General features: G+C 46.3%; 1 protein-coding gene across 1 annotated transcript in view; it reads right to left on the bottom strand.

Moving 5' to 3' along the window:
* Positions 1-18,392, bottom strand: part of LOC144792757 (mast cell carboxypeptidase A-like) — a 308,710-nt gene that overhangs the window by 99,032 nt on the left and 191,286 nt on the right. The window contains exon 9 of the mRNA XM_078667938.1: positions 206-408. Within this exon, the coding sequence (XP_078524064.1) occupies positions 206-408 (203 nt within the window). The remainder of the gene's footprint in view (positions 1-205; positions 409-18,392) is intronic.

Genomic DNA, 18,392 nt, shown 5'->3' with positions numbered 1-18,392 from the left:
TGATCGAGTTAGTGTCATAGTCTTCGCTTCACATATATGTCTCTTCGTATTAGATACTGACTACAAATTCTCAGCCATTGGATAAATATTATTTAATTGTATCACACCAGGTCTTATCATGAATGAAAAAAAGATGAATGAACTACAGTATGTACATAACTTCAAAGTAAAATACATTATGATATGACATGTACTGTACACCTACCAGGTCTTCGTGAGTCGGAGCCAGATCATAGGTATAGCCATAGGGGTACAGCAGCATTTCAGAAAAAGCATGGAAAGTCAGATAGGCCTTGAGGGAGTGAACATTTTCTCGAATGAAATTTGCTACAGCCTTCGTTTCCTTTTCAGACTCTGCTGCAGCTCCACAATAAATGTCCTCACAGGGTTCATTTGAAGAGCCTATAGCTGCAAGTAAGATTGTACTTTAATATTGTTTTTCAACTTTACCAACCATAGCACCCATCAGTGTTCACAGGACAATGACAGTTTTGATTATTATAACATGATGTTGCTGTTCCCCTATGTTTACGCACATAGGAGAGGTAATCCAAATATTGACTATAATAGAGTCTGATAGCTATTGAGAGGGATAACCATGTTTGGTATACAGTCGTGTGACAGTGACAAATATGAATGTTTTGCCATTACTGGTATTTATACTATGATTGCCATTCACTTTCTTACAGCTCTTGGATTGTCTTTTTTTTTTTTTTTTTAAACCTTTATTGTACAGAAAGTGCTCACAAATACGGGCCTACAACCCAGCGGGCTGGCCACCACATATCAGAAGCATAATTAGCAGTACAAAAGTACCCACAGGATATGACATCACGAACACAGGAGACATAGGCCGAAAGCCATAGAGCAACCAGCATGGACAGGATACGGGAAGGTTGATTTTCTATAATGGGAACGGTAAGTACAGGATCATGACGGGCAGTGAGTCAAGCAAAAAAAGGGGGGGGGGGCCGTGGTGAGCCGCGAACAGGCGAACATAGAAGGTACAGGATAAATTCGACACGGACTAAACATATTGGTAAAAACAATTCCAACGGAAGCACCACTGGGAGAGGCAATTGCGCTCGCCGTCCAGCGCCCACCCACCACAGCTACAACCTGACTTAACAAACAGACGTAAAAAGAGCCCATCGTATAAATCAATACGTTACACACCCCAATAAAAGGAAAGAAATCCCCCACGAAAGAGGGAGGGGAGAAAAAAGAAAAAGGAAGGGACTCCTTCTCAAACACGTGCCCCCTGGCGAACGAAGCAGGGAAACCTCAACCGGCACACAGCAACCATTAGAAATCAGTGACAGGAACACGTAGTGAGCCGTAATCACAATGAGACCGGAAGGCCGGTACATCCGAAACACCCCAGGGGAACACACGACAAGACGAAGTCCCGAAAAAGAGAATACTTAAGAGCCATAGAACAAAAAAAAAGGGGGGGGGAAAAAAAGGGGGGAAAAAGACCCCCCAAAGTGACAGACCCCCCCACCCACCCCGCAAGCCCACCCTGCACCCCTGCAGAAGGCTATGGCCTACCCCCCAGCAGCGTGCCTGTCGCCCTAATTAGAACCCGAAATATAGAAGAGCAAAGGCGAGACGGAAACATAAGACAAAAAGGAGGGGGGGAAAGGGAAAAGGGGGGAAAGAAAACGCACGGGAGAGGGCCACAGAACAGGATCAACAGCGCCCACCCACCCGCCTGAAAAAGGACAGAGCCCTCGGGAAGTCAAAGAAATATAAGGATACACACCAGGAGCATCACAAATTCACACATAGTCATACCGTTACATGCCGATCATCCAACCATTACAAGACTACCGTACAGAGAGGCAAGTTCGTCTCATCCCTGTCCTTGTTTGTCCAAAGTTGTAGTCGTCCGATTCACTAAGAACCAGACCGCGAGGAACAGAAGGCAAAGAACAGGGAGAGAAAACGGCAGTCCAGTCAAGATACGTGGAGTAGAACCCGGATGATCCGGAAAAGTCAGAGAACATCGTAAGCAGTGCAGGCACAGTTTCAGGGACAGTTCGCAGAAAGCCGACCCAGCGGGGCCGGCACAGGAGCCAGGGTCGGTCACTCGAGGCGAAGAGATGCAGAAAGAATCATCAAGTCCAGTCCGGACGGGACCCAGCCCCCGGACCAGTGGCGCAGGAGATGGAACAGGACGATGAAGGGCCGCGGAACTCCGCACACCCACTGAAGCAACAGTCGCCGGGCCCATGCTTCCCAGGATAGTTCCAGCCGCACCCAGCGACGGCGAAGCCGCACCCAGGTTAGGGGGCCCGAACGGCCCGAAGAGAGGATCCACCTCCAGGGTGACAGCGGGTGCGGCCACAGAAGCTCGCCAGGAGTGTAGGGCGGCAAGGATGCCCGCAAGTGTAGGAAAACCTTTACAGTATCCGGCACCTGGGCCATGCGGCGGGCCTCCAGCGCTCGTCCAGGCCCGGCTGAGACAATCCGGGTCGGCCACCATCTTGGAAGCCCGGCGGGGCCGCGGCGTCCGTCAACCCCCGTCCGGGCAGCAGCGAGGCAAATGAAGACCGGCCGACCGGCAGCAGGGCACCTCCAGAGTGGGAAGGGGGGCCACCAGAAGAAGGGGGATCGCCGGCTCCCCCGTGCCGCCGGCCCCGTTCTCTGAGTCCGGGCGGAGGGGATCAAAATTGCCGGACCGGAGAACAAAGGGGGAGCAAGCCGAATGTACGGTCAGCCCCGTCAACGGAAGGCAGCGCCTCCACCCAAGGCCACCTGTCCGCCGGAGTCGGCCAGCAAGTCACAGCCGGCCTAGACGTACAACGGCCTCTACGACCGCGTCCACTGCGCCATCAAGGGCCGATCATCGTGCTCCGCCCCGTCTGGGCGCCGCCAAGAAGATCCAGGCCAGCCCGCTCCGGAGACCCCGAAGCGAGCGGGAGCGCCGTTCAGGATCCACGGCACCCAGGACAACCAGAGCCAAAGGTGAGTGCCTGCAAGGTATCTGAACGCTACAGCATAGCAAAGAGGACTTCCCGGGGCAGGATAACAGCAGGATATACGAGAAAAACAGGCAGGCGAACGGAGCCGAGCTAAAACGCGGCCATCTCGGACGCGAGCTTGGCTCCTCCCCCAGCTCTTGGATTGTCATGGCTGATTCCACTCTCCTCTGGCTCAGTTAATTTTGATACACGTGGTAGCTTCTGATACCGCACATGTTGCCCTTTTGAGTTTTGCGACAAATATGAGCAGGTGAAACTTGCAGATGTTTATCGAAACCTTTCGATTTGGTGCAGTAAGCATTAAAGTCCAAGAATACTATTGATTGCACCCAGAAAGGTCTGACTCAGAGTGTTCTATGTATTCTATATATCACACTATCAATGAGGGCCTTTATCTTGAAAATATGCAGCTTCCATATCATAGATTTTAAAGTATTTGAGAGGATTGAGACTCAAACAGGGAGAGGTGTTGTTACTTAGTTGGCGCGTGCATGCGTGACCAAGTGGAATGCGCTAAACATTGAGTATGTATTCATGTACTTTTGCAAGACACGCTCGAATAAGTGGGGATAGAGATCTGAGAGAGGACTTTTTAGAGTGATGAGAAGCTGAAATAATGATGGGAGTCTATAGATTTAATGGCATGGATTTGTTGTTGTAATGGTTTTTTTGTGTGCATGGAAATGCTGAAAATAAGATTAGGCTGTGGACCTGCATGAATTCTAGAAGAGGGGAGTGCAGTGTGAGTATGTTGCTCTGTTCAATAAATTGAAAAATGGTTGGCTTTTGAGAAAGTGTTCAACCCAAAAAAAGGAAAGTAGAATATTAGGGAAGGTGGGGGTGCTGTTTCAAAGATACAGAGGTTATACATGTTTATAAGCATATAAGAACACAATTATTGTCAACTGGGAATGGATGTCATCCATACGTTTAATAAAGAAAATCCTTCATGAGTCACAGCTATCAAATATCGTTAATGAAACATTTCTTCTTATTCAAACCCAAATCAAATAAGAATTTATTGTTATCAGTTAATATAAACCATCACAATATACATATAAAACAATCCTTTTTTTAAAATAATCCCTTATTTTAGCAACATGACTTAATAATGCTACAGTTCAGGAAAATGTTGTCTTGTTAAAAAAAACATTATCATTATAATTTATTCAGACATTTTCATTGTTTCCATAAATCAATGTATGCCACAAAAAAAGATTCAACAACTCTAAGTGTTAACATCTCAGAGCTGTTTTAACCATATATAAATATTGTGTACTCATTTTATGAAGCAAATTCTTCATGCTATGGTATGGCATGCAGCTTACAATTCTGCTTAACTGCTTTATCATGAATTTGTAAAAATTTCAGAAGTTTGCAGTGCAGCTGAGGATATGTAGAGGCCAGACTTCTCATAATGGCTGTTCTGCACTTACATATCCCTCTCTCATTAAATAAGTGCTTTAAGAATGTGAGGCGTGCATTATTCAGTTTAGGACATATGGTTACCAGATGCACAAAATCCTCCTTCGGAGCATCACATAGCCTGCACGTTTTAGGTCCTTTGTATCTCCACGCAGGTTTGTCTGAGAGGGACAGGAGTTCACCTAAATGCATGGCCAATAGTTTTTTCTTAACCACTTCCGTGCTCCCATTGGCTATTGGCCGTCGCGAGTACTACCTCACTGATGCTGCAAATGACCAACGGTTGACGTGGCCCCGCCCACTCCGTGGAACGCCCGCATTGCGGCCAAATAACGCCCGCGGTAAACGGGTTAAGATACACCGGATATGTTAGGTGTAAATAAGCTGCCAGTTACAATGTGACATAGGCTTACATTGTCATCCAAGCATGTGATCTCTGCGAGCATTTGCTTTTGTCCTCAACTAGCGAATGGATTTTTGCAGTTTTATTCATGGTTTGACAAAACGTGGTATGCAATTAATTCAAGTTCCATAAGTCACCCGTATTGGTTAGTTGTAAAGAAGTATTTGTTGTAACTTGAGTTCACATCGTTGTTTACGGATTCCCATAGAGCACTAATTAATGGACTAGACTGATTGTTGCGTAATTTATGCATTGATTTGATGAAGTGATATCTTCTTGCTAGGGTTTGTTGTGTCAGTCCAAATTCCAAAAGATTTTTTGCTGAAGAGGCATTACAAGGCAGACCAAAGACCTGTCTTTATGTTTTGACTTGTAGTCTATCCAACATTTTGGATTTCTTACCATGCATCACCGTGCTTGCATAAGTAAGAGATGGAACCAGTTTGGCTTTAATTACAGAGAGCAGTGGTTGATAATAGGGGCCGTCTACGTTTTTTAGTGAGTAAACAGAATTAATGTGTTAAAGCATAATTTTTTCTAACCGTATATTCTTGATGTGCACGAAAGTAAAAAATTTTATCAAAATTTAAACCTAAATATTTATAAACACTGACTTCTATGGTTACATTGTCCAGCCTGATCTTTAGTGCAGCATGTGGATTATTCCCAATACGCATGATTTTTGTCTTGTTAATGTTAATTTCCAATTTATTGTGTTTTGTGTAAGCCACAGTTTCTTTTATCAATCTTTGGAGTCCAATTTCTGTATGACTCAGCAGGACAATATAGTCAGCATATAATAGATGGGATAACGTTAGTGAAAGTGGAGTAGTGTGGCTCACTGGTTAGAGGCGGCAGGTCTGAGAGCAGAAGTCGGCCCGGGACCAGGGTTCAATTCCCAACGCGGCAGGGTTGTGGACCTTGGTCAGCGGACTCGATAATTCTTGCTTCGGTGCTTACTCTAATCAGGGGTTCCACTCGGCAACTCTTGCCTAATCTCCACAACGGCCCCACCAATTCCAGGGATGCCTGGCTCCACCTTGGGGACTCCCAGCAAGGGACCATCCCACAGGGAAAGCCAGGACGGGTTCTCCAGAGTTATACAGCGCCAGGAGACCTATGGACGGGTAGCAGTGCGCTTTACAAGCTCAAAAGCATTTACAACATTTACATCCTTGGTGCATGTGAATTGACTTGATCTAGTTGGGTTGATAAATCCGCCCTAAAGAGGTTGAACAGGTGTGGCGCTAGCACACATCCTTGCTTAAGACCCCTTACGGTTGGTATTTTTCTTGATATTTTGGTCCCATCCCCTATCTTAATCTGGATCCATGTATCTGTGTATAATGATGCGATTGCTCTTAGCATTGTTTCTTGAATTCCCCACTGTCGCAATTTAATCCATAGAAGTGGTTGATCAATCCGGTCAAAAGCTGTTTTCAGATCTATAAAGCAGAGTTGCAGTTTCTTCTTTTGGCGTTTGGTTTTCCGCAATGGATGCTACTGTTGTCATATTGATTAGCGTTCCATACCCTTTCCGAAATCCCGTTTATTGTGGTGAGATCAAGGACTTAGAATTAGACCACTTTTTTAGATCATCTAATATTAATGATGCGTAATATTTGGCTTCTGATTCAATAAGAGCTATTAATCAATAGTTGGATGGATTCATTTTATCACCTCCCTTAAAGATAGGGTTTATTATGGATCCCCTCCAGCTATCTGGAGTCATCCCTGTATTTTCCACCTATTTGAACAAGAGCATTATCAGGTCGGCCCAGTATTTTGGGTCCAGTTTGAATGTTGCCTGAGGGATGCCATTTGGACCTGGGCGCTATCACTTCTTCCTGCTTTGATCACATTTTCAACTTTTGTGATGTCACATCTAAAGCATGTACCAGCTCAAATTGTGTTCTAGTCTTAATTATTTGCTCTGTCTCGGTCTCACTAACCATGGTAGTTTTTATTGCTCTAGGTGGTCTTCATCAGTAAAGAGATTTGTGAGATGGACTACCCACTCTTGTTCCGTTACATTTGAAGATAGTGATACTGGGTTTACCTTGTGTAAGCCATTTATTGTTTTCCAAAACGCTTTGGTATTCGATTGTTTACAATTGTAGAACAACTTTGCCCAAAACTAGTCTGTCATTTTTCTTTTTTCTTGCCAGACATGTTTCTTAAATTTCTTCTTCAGTTGAGTTAACGTATCCATTGCAACTGGATGGTAGCCCTGCTTTTTTACCTTCCTTATTTCTCTTCTCAATTCTTTCTTCAACACTTTTATTCTCTGTAGTGATTGATGTATGTAACTTTTGTCCCGTCCTGGTTCCGAATTTGGCTTATGATTTGTCATTTCGGTGACAAATTTGATCCAGGCATTTAATGCTGTGGAGGATGACAATAGACTGTTCTCCATAACTGTTTTAGCCTTGCCAGAGAGTCCTGGAAGTCGATGGGTTGTCCTATTTAATCGTTTGTAGATGGTAAGTGCACTTCCTTCGTCAATTGTTGGAGCAGACTGATATCTGTCTGGATGAATATTTATGGCTATGTGTTGGATTGAGAGATCACTATTGTGAGAAAGTGGCTCTATATATACTGGACTAGAAGGAAGTACAGCGTGTAGAGAGTCCACCAACCCCAGAGGTATAACAGAGGTTAAAGTCAGAACTGACCTTACTCTCCAAAGTGGTAGCTTGGTCGAGCAGTAAGGCAGTACCAGAGGACATTGTAAAGCATTTGATGTACACACTCAGTCAGCAAAAGGTTTCACACACTCAAGAACTGAACTCAAGGCCAATTGTTTGTATATCCAAAGATATGGTTGTTTTATTTTTAGAACCAACAGTTATGAAAATATACTTTTCAAGTTACGAGTACTCTCATGTAGGTACTTTGCAGAGGAGCAATAAGTTTGTACACTCAATAATCACAGGTTAGCTAATAAGCAATACAGTTCTGAAAAACACTCCTGCATTGAGCTCAATGGGTTCTTATAGGAAAGTACAGTTGATTACTTTATGGATTACTTTGGTTGTTCCAGGACTAGATCTTGGATTCAGTCCTGGGGTCTAAGCTGAAACCAGAGTAGCAAAAACTTTTAGTTACAGTGATGATTTTTCCTGAATATAAAGCTGTTTTAAAAGTTCACACTTAAAAACTTTTCGAGGTGATTCCCACATTGATATTCAATGGGAGGAAATTCAGGTTACAGGTAAAGACGATCGCGTTACTTTTGTAACCCAGCACTAGTCTCCTAGGGCCAGCACTGGGGGCTTAACTCAAAACAGGTAGGTAATTGCATTTCAGTATTTCGTACGATTTTTAAAGAATATTTGCAGTTTTCAAAAATAGACACTTGGAAGAAATTTCATAGAAAAGCAGACAATGGGTTCCTATGGAGAAAATACAGGTTACTAGTAAACCCGCTAGGGATTACTTTTGTGGTTCAGTACTGGGCTGAAAGGTACAGTACTGGCTTCTCTCCTGATCACAGGTGAGTATTTTCGAATTCGGACTTTGGCTGATTTTATAGGAATATTTTCAGTTTTCAAAACTTCACACAGAAAATTTTCGAGTAAAAAATGGGTCAATGTTATCCAATGGCAGGTAAGTGAATTACCGGTTTACAGGTGAGCATTTGGTTGGTGAAGTTAGGGTTGTGGGCATAGACCCAGGGGGCCCCCAGGGTCAGGTGAGTACAGTTAGTTCAGTCCCAGCGGCGCAGGGGCGGTCGGGTGCAGAGGTAGGTAGGCCCAATGTTATCCAATGAGGGAAAGGGGGCCTTTGGAGAAGTGTGGCTCAATGGTTAGAGCGGCAGACCCTGATGCAGAGGTCTAGCCCGGGACCAGGGTTCAATTCCCCGCCTCGGCGGATCTTGGGCTCAAAAATTCCACGGACCTGATAATTCTTGCCTCGGTGCCTATTCCAATCATGGAGTCCCACTCTGCAACTCTGGGCAATAGCTTGCTTAATCTCCACAACGGCCCCCACAACGTTAAGGATGCCTGGCCTCCACCTTGGGGGTGCCCAGGAGTGGACATCTCACAGGGAAAGCCAGGATGGGTTCCACAGCTGTATTCGTACAAGCGCCTTGAGACCCTTGAGGGTGAGTAGTGCGCTATACAAGTATCAATTTACAATTTACATTTGGTTGGTGGCTACTGGCGAGCAGGCCACGCGGTTCTGGGAGCTGGACTCCTGGTCACTTGCTCAGGGCAAGAGGGGAAGTAGGATAGGGCAAAGAGGTCACAGCCAGGGGCACTCAGGCGGCTGGGTGCAGGGTGCTTTTGAGCCGTCGGGCGCTCAATGTTATCCAATGAGGATCTTGAAAAAGGAACAAAGGCTGCAGGCTCGGGGACGGTGACTCTCCAGGGGCGACCAGCACTTTGAGAGGTAAGTTGGGATGATGGAGCACAGGGTGGCACAGGGGGCCGCGGGGCGCCGGGTGCAGGGGTGTCTTTGGGGGTCGGAAAAGCTTACCCTCGGCTGGTGGCGGTTGGGGTGGCCCCTTGTTCTGAGTCTGCAGGCGTCGGCTGGTTCGTCAAGGAGGGTCTTTGGGCACTGGACTTCGGGTCCCAGTCGCCGGGGGGACGTCCTTGTGGTCTTGGTTCGGGTTGGCCCGGCCCGGGCTCGGCTGGTGCAGAGTGGGCTGGTCCTGAGCTTCCTGGTGGGCACCAGGTGGGTTGTTGCAGCAGAGCCTCTGCTGATGGGAGTCCCAATCGTCGAGAGGGTCAAGGCAGGCAGGTCCTCTGGGTGTCCCAAGGTTGCTGTCCGCGGAGGTCGCCGGGTTTAGGCAGGAGCAGGTTCTAGGATCAACAGGCCGGTAGGGCTGGGGCCAAGTCAGTTGTTGTTGTCCTGTTGTTAGCAGCTGCATGACGGGTCTTCTTCTTCTTGATCTTCTTTCATCTTTTTGATGTCGGGATCCGAGGAAGGAAGGTTCAGGGAGTGCCTAAATACTATATTTAGGGGTTTTACAGGTAGGGCAAGGGCAGGGACCAATGGGTCCCTGTCCTTGGGTGAGTACACCCCCTAGCCTGCCCCTCTCCTGTGGGAGGGGGGCAGGAGCCTAGCTGGGATTGGGCAGGACTCCCCATCTACAAGATGGCCGGAGTCCGGGGTCACGCTTCACCTCGCCTCCTCCACCTGAGGGGTGGAGCTGGCACAGGTTGGCACACCCCCTTTCCTGACGTAGTTTTTCTTCCTGCCAGAGTGGGGGTAGGACTGGTGGGGGGCTGGTTCCTGGGTACAGCAAATGGTCTGGAGAAGCTCTCAGAGGCGGTATGCCTTTGAAGCTTCCCCCTGTCCATCCTGGGGGAGGAGACATAGCACCTCGCCCAGGATGTGCTTTGTTGCAGACCCAGGAGAGCGGGGGCTCTCCACTCAGGGGTCCAGCAACATGTCTGCTGTGTGGCAGCCTCTGCAGCCAATCAGCTCAGATGTGGTTTGTAGGTTCAGGTTTTTGGAGGGCATCTCTAAGATGCTGTCTCTTGCATTTTACATTAAATCCCACACTGGCATCAGTACGGGGGTTAATGTGCTGAGAAGTTTGGTACCAAACTTGTCAGTCTTCAGTGAAGCCATGATGGTGCTGTGGAGTTCGTGAATGACAACGTCCCAGCACCATATACTCTTAAATAGCAACATTGCACTTACAGTGCTCAGGAATGGTCCTGGGTACTGTGGGGGCACAGGGCTCATGCACCTGGGCCCTCACCTCTGGCATAGGGCACCCAGCTAGAGGGGTGACTGAAGTATGCCAGGGCAGGGGGTTCTGTGGGCATGGCACACAGGGATGTGTGCCATGTCGACTCTTACTTTAGTTTTGTACTTAGGCACTCAGCCTGCAAAGGCAGTGTGTGGGAGCCAGGGTACAGGGCCCCTGAGGGTGGCACAATAAGTACTGCGGCCCTCAGGGGTCTTCTCTGGTCACCATGCCCTGGGTACCTAGGGTACCATTTACTACGGGCTGACAGGGGCCAGAGATGCCAATTGGGTATTTTGTTTCAGCATAGCTTTTCTTTGTAGGGAAGGAACACAGGCCCTGGGTACCTGATTGGCAGGGAACCAGGGCACACTCAGTCAAAGTGCATCAGCAGTTCAGAAAAAAGTGGGGGCATACCAAGGCAAGAAAGATGGCACTTTCTCACAACTATCCGTTGTGCACTTTATTTTAAACGAACTTAGGTGCTGTATTAGTGGCAAGGAGAGAATGGTATAGTCAATTACGGACCCACTCAGTGCTCCATAGTAAGTAAAATTAGGAGGATTATCATCCGGTGTTCTCCCATTGATTACTTGCAAGCCTAAATATTATGGAGAGGTAACCAAGTCCTTACCGACTTTAGTAGGTTTCCTCCAGGGATGGGGTGTTTGTTGGTTTATTGACCAAAGTTCATTTTCTACTGCCAGCTGATCATGATACTCCGGCGTGTGAATGAGATGAGTATTGAAATCACTTGTAATCACAATATCTCAATCCGTGGAGTTACATCTTACTTCCGATATCTCAAGTAGTAACTTCTGAATTGTTATTGCTTTTTCTTGAGCATTTGGATGAGCATAAACATTCAAAGGATTAACAAAGTTATCCAATGATTTCTGCAAATTCGAGCATAATTATCTTAATATTTGTCGATGTGGTCATCATCTGTTCTGATTCAACTTTGAGGTTATTCGATATGTAAACCGATAATCCACCTTTTGATCTTCCAAGGCGGTTTACAGCATCCACCTTGTGTAATGTAAAACCCGGCAATTGGAAAGAGTCTATCAGCTAGGTTTCTTGCAGCGCAATGATGTCTTATGAAACCCAGGTTTCTGTTAAAGTCCTATCTGCAAATGTATCTTTTGCACCAGCAATGTTCCAAGAATATATATTAAATTTGGCATTTTGCAAGGCACACGTTGGTTCACAGATTGGTCATTGCATATTTACATTTCTTGTTGGTAACGATGAGCAATGCCCCTGGAGATATCTTCTTTTTATTGGTGTTGTTATGTCTTTACCTGTCGGTCCTCTGGCGTTTTGCAAGATCAAGTATACTGGGGTGTGGGTCCTACCCTTGTTTTCACATTGAGCCAATGGAGCTGGGTAACGCTGCGGGATTGGTTTTATTATTGTTATGCCCCATGATTCAAATTGTTCTTTGGCATTTAGGATATGACTCACATTTTTTTCTGAATTCCATGATGTTACAGTTATTTCTGACTGATGCGGGTGTGCGTTGGGCAAAAACTTCACCGATAGTAAATCAGTTGTTTCAATAAAATGTAATGTTTGTATTTCAGCTAGCAGCCTCAAGATATTACCCCTATTTAAAATGTCTTGCTTACCTCTTGAACTATATTGCGGAATTAGTATGATTTGTCATTGGTCACTGATGTCGTTTTCCTGGAAGGGCGCTTCACTTATACAATCCTGCATTGGCTTTTTATTTGGTTTGCCCAATGTGCATCATTAGTTCTTGTTATGTTTTTTCCATTATTGGTATGCTGAGCGATGCTTCTTGTATAGAGGGGTTTATGCTACGCATTATTTTCTAAAAGGGGACATGTGATCGTGATTGTTTTGTCCACCCTGGAAGTTATTACCCGTTCATCTGTTTTAATACTAATCTGATTGTTAATTGTAGAAGCCACTACTACCCGCGGATTTTGTTCAGAAAGGTTGCCAGACAGTGCCTCCGGTCGTCTGGTAAAATCTTGCCTTGTAATATCCTCTAATGATGTATCATACTCTGCATCCCGACTATCCGAAAAAAATGCTTCTGTTTGCATAGTGACCGAAGGTCTTCCACTTTATTGGTTTTGTTATTAGCGGTGGGTATTTTTGGAGATGGAGCTTTTTTGGATGGTATCTGGTCCTCTTTATCCTTCTGTCTTGCCTTCCATTTTTTTCCACTACTTTCAGGAACTTCATTAGCAGCCTTAATTGAAGGTTGCAATATTCTGTCCGCTGTTTTTTCCTTGGCTGCAGATTTTTCTTCTATAACCTTTTTTTCTGGAAGGGGTTTCTTTTTTTGTGTGTGGTTAAAAAGTGGATAGACTTCCTTGTCATCGAGGTCTTTATGCATTGAAACATTTGTATTGGTTCTTCCTTTTTAGCACTTTTTTTTGCCTTTTCATTAGTACTTGAATAAATTAAGTGTTAGTATTTATAGTGGATGCTTGTGGGCCGATCAATGGTGAATGCGTTGTTAATACAATATTTTGAAGTTCATTTGCACCCGCACTGTCTAGCACATTTTATTGATCTCCTCGTTGTTCATATGTTTCCCTTTTCATTAAGTTGTCTACTGCCTGATGTTGTTCCTGCATGCATTCGTCTGGAATTTGCATTAAGGATGGGTTGTCCTCTTTCTTATGCCTTATTTCCTTCAATATGTCTGTTAGTATAGATGGCTAAGCACTAAGTTTGTCTATTATTTGGTTGCATTTGCAATTGCATTTTTTATCCATGCTTTTAGGTGTTTGAACCTTCACCAGCTGGTTGGTGAGTAAGTCTATTTTCGTATTAATGCTGGAAACATGTGTTGCCATAATATTCATGAGATCACTCTAAAAAATCTAATTTGTCCAATTGCATGTTTAGTACAGAAATCGATGTTTGTAGAATGCTCAGTAATGACGAATGTAAAGAGGATACGTTATCCGTATCAATTTGAATAATGGGTATTTTAGATTTATAAATTTCCTTTCCTCCTATTTTGGAAGTATCCATGTCCAATGATGATATACTTGGACCTTTCCCTATTTGCATATCAAATTGACCAAAGTGATCCAACCTTGAATTAGATGCTTGACCATATGTTGTATTATTCTTTAAGTCTGTTGCGATTTGTAAAGAAGAGTGGCTTGATATTTCTATAATCGAAAGGAGGTCCTGGTTTAGTGCAGTACCAAATGGTTTTGTTGCGGAGACTTGATTCGATTTAAATGATTGATTTATTTCTGTCTGTGGGATTATTGTAATAATTTCAGAAATGGTGTGGTTTATGGTTTTTGTCTCTAGTGCTTTAATGAGGTCAACATTGTCCGTTATCAGTGTAGAGCAACCATGAAGTTTGTAATTCATCCGCCTTCAAACCATTGTTGACATGAGGAGTTAAAGGGAGGTCGTAGCCTTGTCTATGCTCAACCATATTTCCTTTGTTAGGGGTTGAGTGAAGGTAATCCACTGTTTTGATTTTTTATACCTTCTCTACTTCACCATGTTGTTGCATTTTGATCTCCATGAGTTCCTTCGTCAGATCTATAATTGTTTGTTTTAGAAGTTTCGGGTCAGTCATATTAGTGTCCTTAGAGTGTATAATTGCCTGCACTGTGATTCTTTTATTGTTTTTAATTTGGGGTGTTTTTGCTAGACTTACCCCATCTATTCGCTCCGCTGTGATTTGATCCTCTTTTGTTGAGCTTACACTTTGAATAGGCTCTATAATGGTACGGTTACATAAGATGTTGCTAGTTGGACCCCTTGCTCTTTTGAAACCATTGGTTTTTTATGGCACGAGATGTGTGAGTAGGCCCTTTATGTTCCCTGTTTCAGAGAAAATTGCTGCCACCGGGTCTTTCAGAAAGAAAAAACTATATTTTTGTTCAGCTCCTTCTGCTTTTTGGAAATAAGCTTCTAGCAGTGAGATTATTGGGCTAGTATCGTTTGTTATTCCTTGTAATCCTATAGGAGTTGTCCCCCCTGTTATGGTTAATTTCTTTTGCAACTTTTTTGCATTTTTTGCTTATTTGCTTGTTGTAGGGGGGTACTTGCCTAACCCGACCTGATCTCATTTCACCTTTTCCACCTTTTCCACTTTTTAAACGTGACAGCAGTAGCAGTTATATCTGTCTGTTGTACTTGCCAGATGGCTTATTGAGAAGAAAACCGAGGGAAAAAGTGTCAGCAGGTAGGGGGAGGGGTGACAGCAGGGGAGGGAGGTGGCCGAAGCAGAGAGTCAGAGGAACCCACCTGGCTCTCACCCCTCAGCCAGCCAGTCCTTATCGCTGGGCCCCTCACCCTACCACCCCCTCTCACGACTTCTCACTTGCACAGCCGGTGCCCAGGCGATGATGAGAACCTCCGCCACTTCACTTCACAGGTCGTCTAGTTGACAAATATCGGAATACCAGAATGTCAGCTCTCTGGGGATCTTGCAGCGAAGGTGGCTGTGGCTGATAAGACCAGAAGCCTCCACCGTAGGATCCACCGCGGGACACCTCCGGTCAGAGGGACACCACAGATCAAAGGAGTCCGCCACGGGAGTTAGCGCGGGACCCCACTGATCAAAGGGGTCCGCCACACGGACAAACGGACACCACGCAGCGACCATCGGAATCCAGGAGAAGGCACTGGAATGGATCACCTCCTTCCTCGACGGGAGAACACAGAGAGTCCGCCTACCACCGTACAAGTCAGAGGCCACCGAAGTCATCTGCGGCGTCCCTCAAGGTCCCTCGCTGAGTCCCACCCTCTTCAACGTCTACATGAGCCCCCTCGCGGCCATCGCACGCCAACACAACCTCAACATAATCTCCTACGCCGACGACACCCAGCTGATCCTCTCCCTGACCAACGACCCCGCCGCCGCCAGAACCAACCTGCACGAAGGGATGAGAGATGTAGCCGAGTGGATGTCGACCAGCCGCCTGAAACTGAACTCAGACAAGACGGAGGTCCTCATCCTGGGCTCCTCGCCCTCCGCCTGGGACGACTCCTGGTGGCCACCGCACCCAAACCGACGGACCACGCACGCAACCTGGACTTCATCCTGGACTCCTCCCTCTCCATGACCAGACAAGTCAACGCCGTCTCCTCGTCATGCTTCAACATCCTGCGCATGCTACGGAAGATCTTCTGGTGGATCCCCACCGAGACCAGGAAGACTGTCACCCAGGCCCTCGTCACCAGCCGACTGGACTACGGCAACGCCCTCTACGCCGGAACCACCGCCAAGCTCCAGAAGAGACTCCAGCGGATCCAGAACGCCTCAGCCAGACTCATCCTCGACATCCCACGAAACAGCCACATCTCCGGACATCTGAGAGACCTGCACTGGCTCCCCGTCAACAAGAGAATCACCTTCCGTCTCCTCACCCACGCACACAAAGCCCTACACGACCAAGGCCCGAGCTACCTCAACAACCGAATCAACTTCTACGCTCCCAAGCGCCACCTCAGATCAACCAGCCACGCCCTCGCCGCCGTCCCCCGCATCCGAAGAGCGACAACAGGAGGAAGGTCCTTCTCCTACCTGGCCGCCAAGACCTGGAATTCCCTCCCGACCGACCTGCGCCTGACCCAAGACCACCTCTCCTTCAGGAAGAAGCTCAAGACCTGGCTGTTCGAGCAGTAACGGCACCCCCCCTTCCCAGCGCCTTGAGACCCTACGGGTGAGTAGTGCGCTCTATAAATGTCTTGATTGATTGATTGATTGATTGATTGCCACTTGCCCTTGCTCGCCCCCTGCTGTATGCCCCTTCCGTAGCGTCACCTGATCTCTTCTCGGCTCGCCACAGGTGCCACAAATGCTTTGAAGGGAAAAGCGAGGGAGAGATTCTCAATGCGCCTTCAGCACAGCTCAGCACACTGACTGGGGCTCTCTGCGAGCTCTGGAGCACTGGAAAATCGGGATCGGATTCCTGACCAGATTTCTCGCCGCTTTAGGGAAAGGCTTTCGTGGCTCCTTCCTCTGCAGAAATGTTTTTGCGGCTCCTACCGCTGCAGAAGGGCTCTTGCGGCTTCTGTCAGTTTTGGAGAAAATAAATAAATAAATAAATAAACATTATTTGGCTCCTGCCGCTGCGGAATCCGGCTCGCGGCTCCCTCCAGCACAGGGGAAGGCCCTTGTGGCTTCCGCCGCTGCGGAAGGGTTTCCGCGGCTCCTGCCCCCACCGGAGAGGCACTCACAGTATCAAGCTGTATCCAGCCACCTCTTGCCACTCCCGGGGCTTCCAAAGGGTTTTCACGGCTCCTGCCGCCAACGGAGAGGCACTCGCGGTATCCAGCCGCCTCTAACGGCTTCCGGGGCTCCTACTGTGGCTGGAGGGCTTCTTCGGCTCCCACCGCTATAGAGCGGCACTCGCAGTGAAGCACCGGCAGCCCCTCACTCGGACTGACACGGAGGTTTGGTTTGCTTCAGCTGCTTCAGCAGCGTACGAGCTTCGTCAGTGCACGTTTCACGTCTTTTTATTATAATTTGAAAATATTGCTACCTAGATTTAAGCATACATGGTACATAGTTGATCTTCGAATCATGAATTCATCAAATTTTATTTAGAATCTTTAAAAAAAGGGTTGAATCTGCAATCTAAAAACAATATTTACAAAGAATTCACATATGGTCCTTCTAGCAGCCTATAAAGCACAACACACTCACATTTCTTAAAAAGTGTATCCTAATGAACTGACGGAGGGATATTAATTAATTGAACTTCTTATAAAACAGCTTCTGTTCTTTAGCTGGTTTGCTTTGCATGTTGGCGATTTTTTTGACATCATACTAGGCATTTTTAATCATTCACATCTCTTTCACAATTCTATACTATCTTTGTGCACTGCAACCTTTCTCTCCTTCAACCCTCCAACGTATCCTGTTGGCTTTCTCTCACTGGTGGATCTAAAGCTAGCATTCCTCTACATATCAACAGAGAGGTACCTAGCAGATACCAGTCTTCAACAATACCCAGAGGATGAGATTCCGCCGATAAGTGGGCTGATGGGTATCTTTCCACATACAGCTGTCTTTCTCTCCTTACATTAACTACTTCACCACACTACTTATTGAGTGTACTCATTTTTTCGTTAGACCCTTAGCATCCCTTGTTTCCCAATTACACCGGGACTGATGCCTTCGATTGAACTATGATGATCCCCTTGGGCGAAAACCAAATCTGTTTGTACTTACCGCTGAACCCGAGTACCATTGGCCGTTGCCTGGTGGGGCTGTCCTATGCAGCTATGGAGGAGTCTGGCTCTGGTTCACCCCCTCGGCCGTCACCTACCCAGCCAGACATCAGACATTGTTTTTAATGGTGCTTCACGGTTTTGTCTGTCTTTCACTTTGACTACTTGTTTTCCCTGAAGTCCCTTCCCCCCTCTGGTCTGCCTGACGTAATCTGCATTCCTTTCCTCTGTTTACCTTTCCCCCTCTACCTTCCATTCCACATAAGACATTTTGTCTTTACTATGCAACGTGCAAATAACTTGTTATTGTGTAATCTCATGCTTTTCTACTGTCTGATCTCACCGCAGAATACGAGCAACCTTGGCGATGCACGGTCGAGCTGTCCTATGCAGCTATAGAGGAGTTTGGCCCTGGTTCACCCCCTTGGCAGTCACCTACCCAGCTGGATATCTGACTTTGTTTGCCTCCTCCCCATTATGTTTCCTTCCCTCTACCTTTCTCCTATGTCTATTCTTGGAACCTGTAACTGAAGTAATTATGTAACCTGTAACTTGCTGATCCTCATGTAAAGTGCTCTGATACCTCCGGGTCTAGTCAGCACTATATAAAACGTTGCAAATAAATAAATAAAATAAATGAATCGTAGATGTAGACTCAGATTCTTGGGTCCTCAGATGG

This window comes from Lissotriton helveticus, chromosome 11, assembly GCF_964261635.1.
Source record: "Lissotriton helveticus chromosome 11, aLisHel1.1, whole genome shotgun sequence".
In the NCBI taxonomy this organism is placed as follows: Eukaryota; Metazoa; Chordata; class Amphibia; order Caudata; family Salamandridae; genus Lissotriton; species Lissotriton helveticus.
The sequence above is the reverse complement of the archived record's forward strand: the minus strand, read 5'-3'. Positions and strand labels throughout refer to the sequence as shown.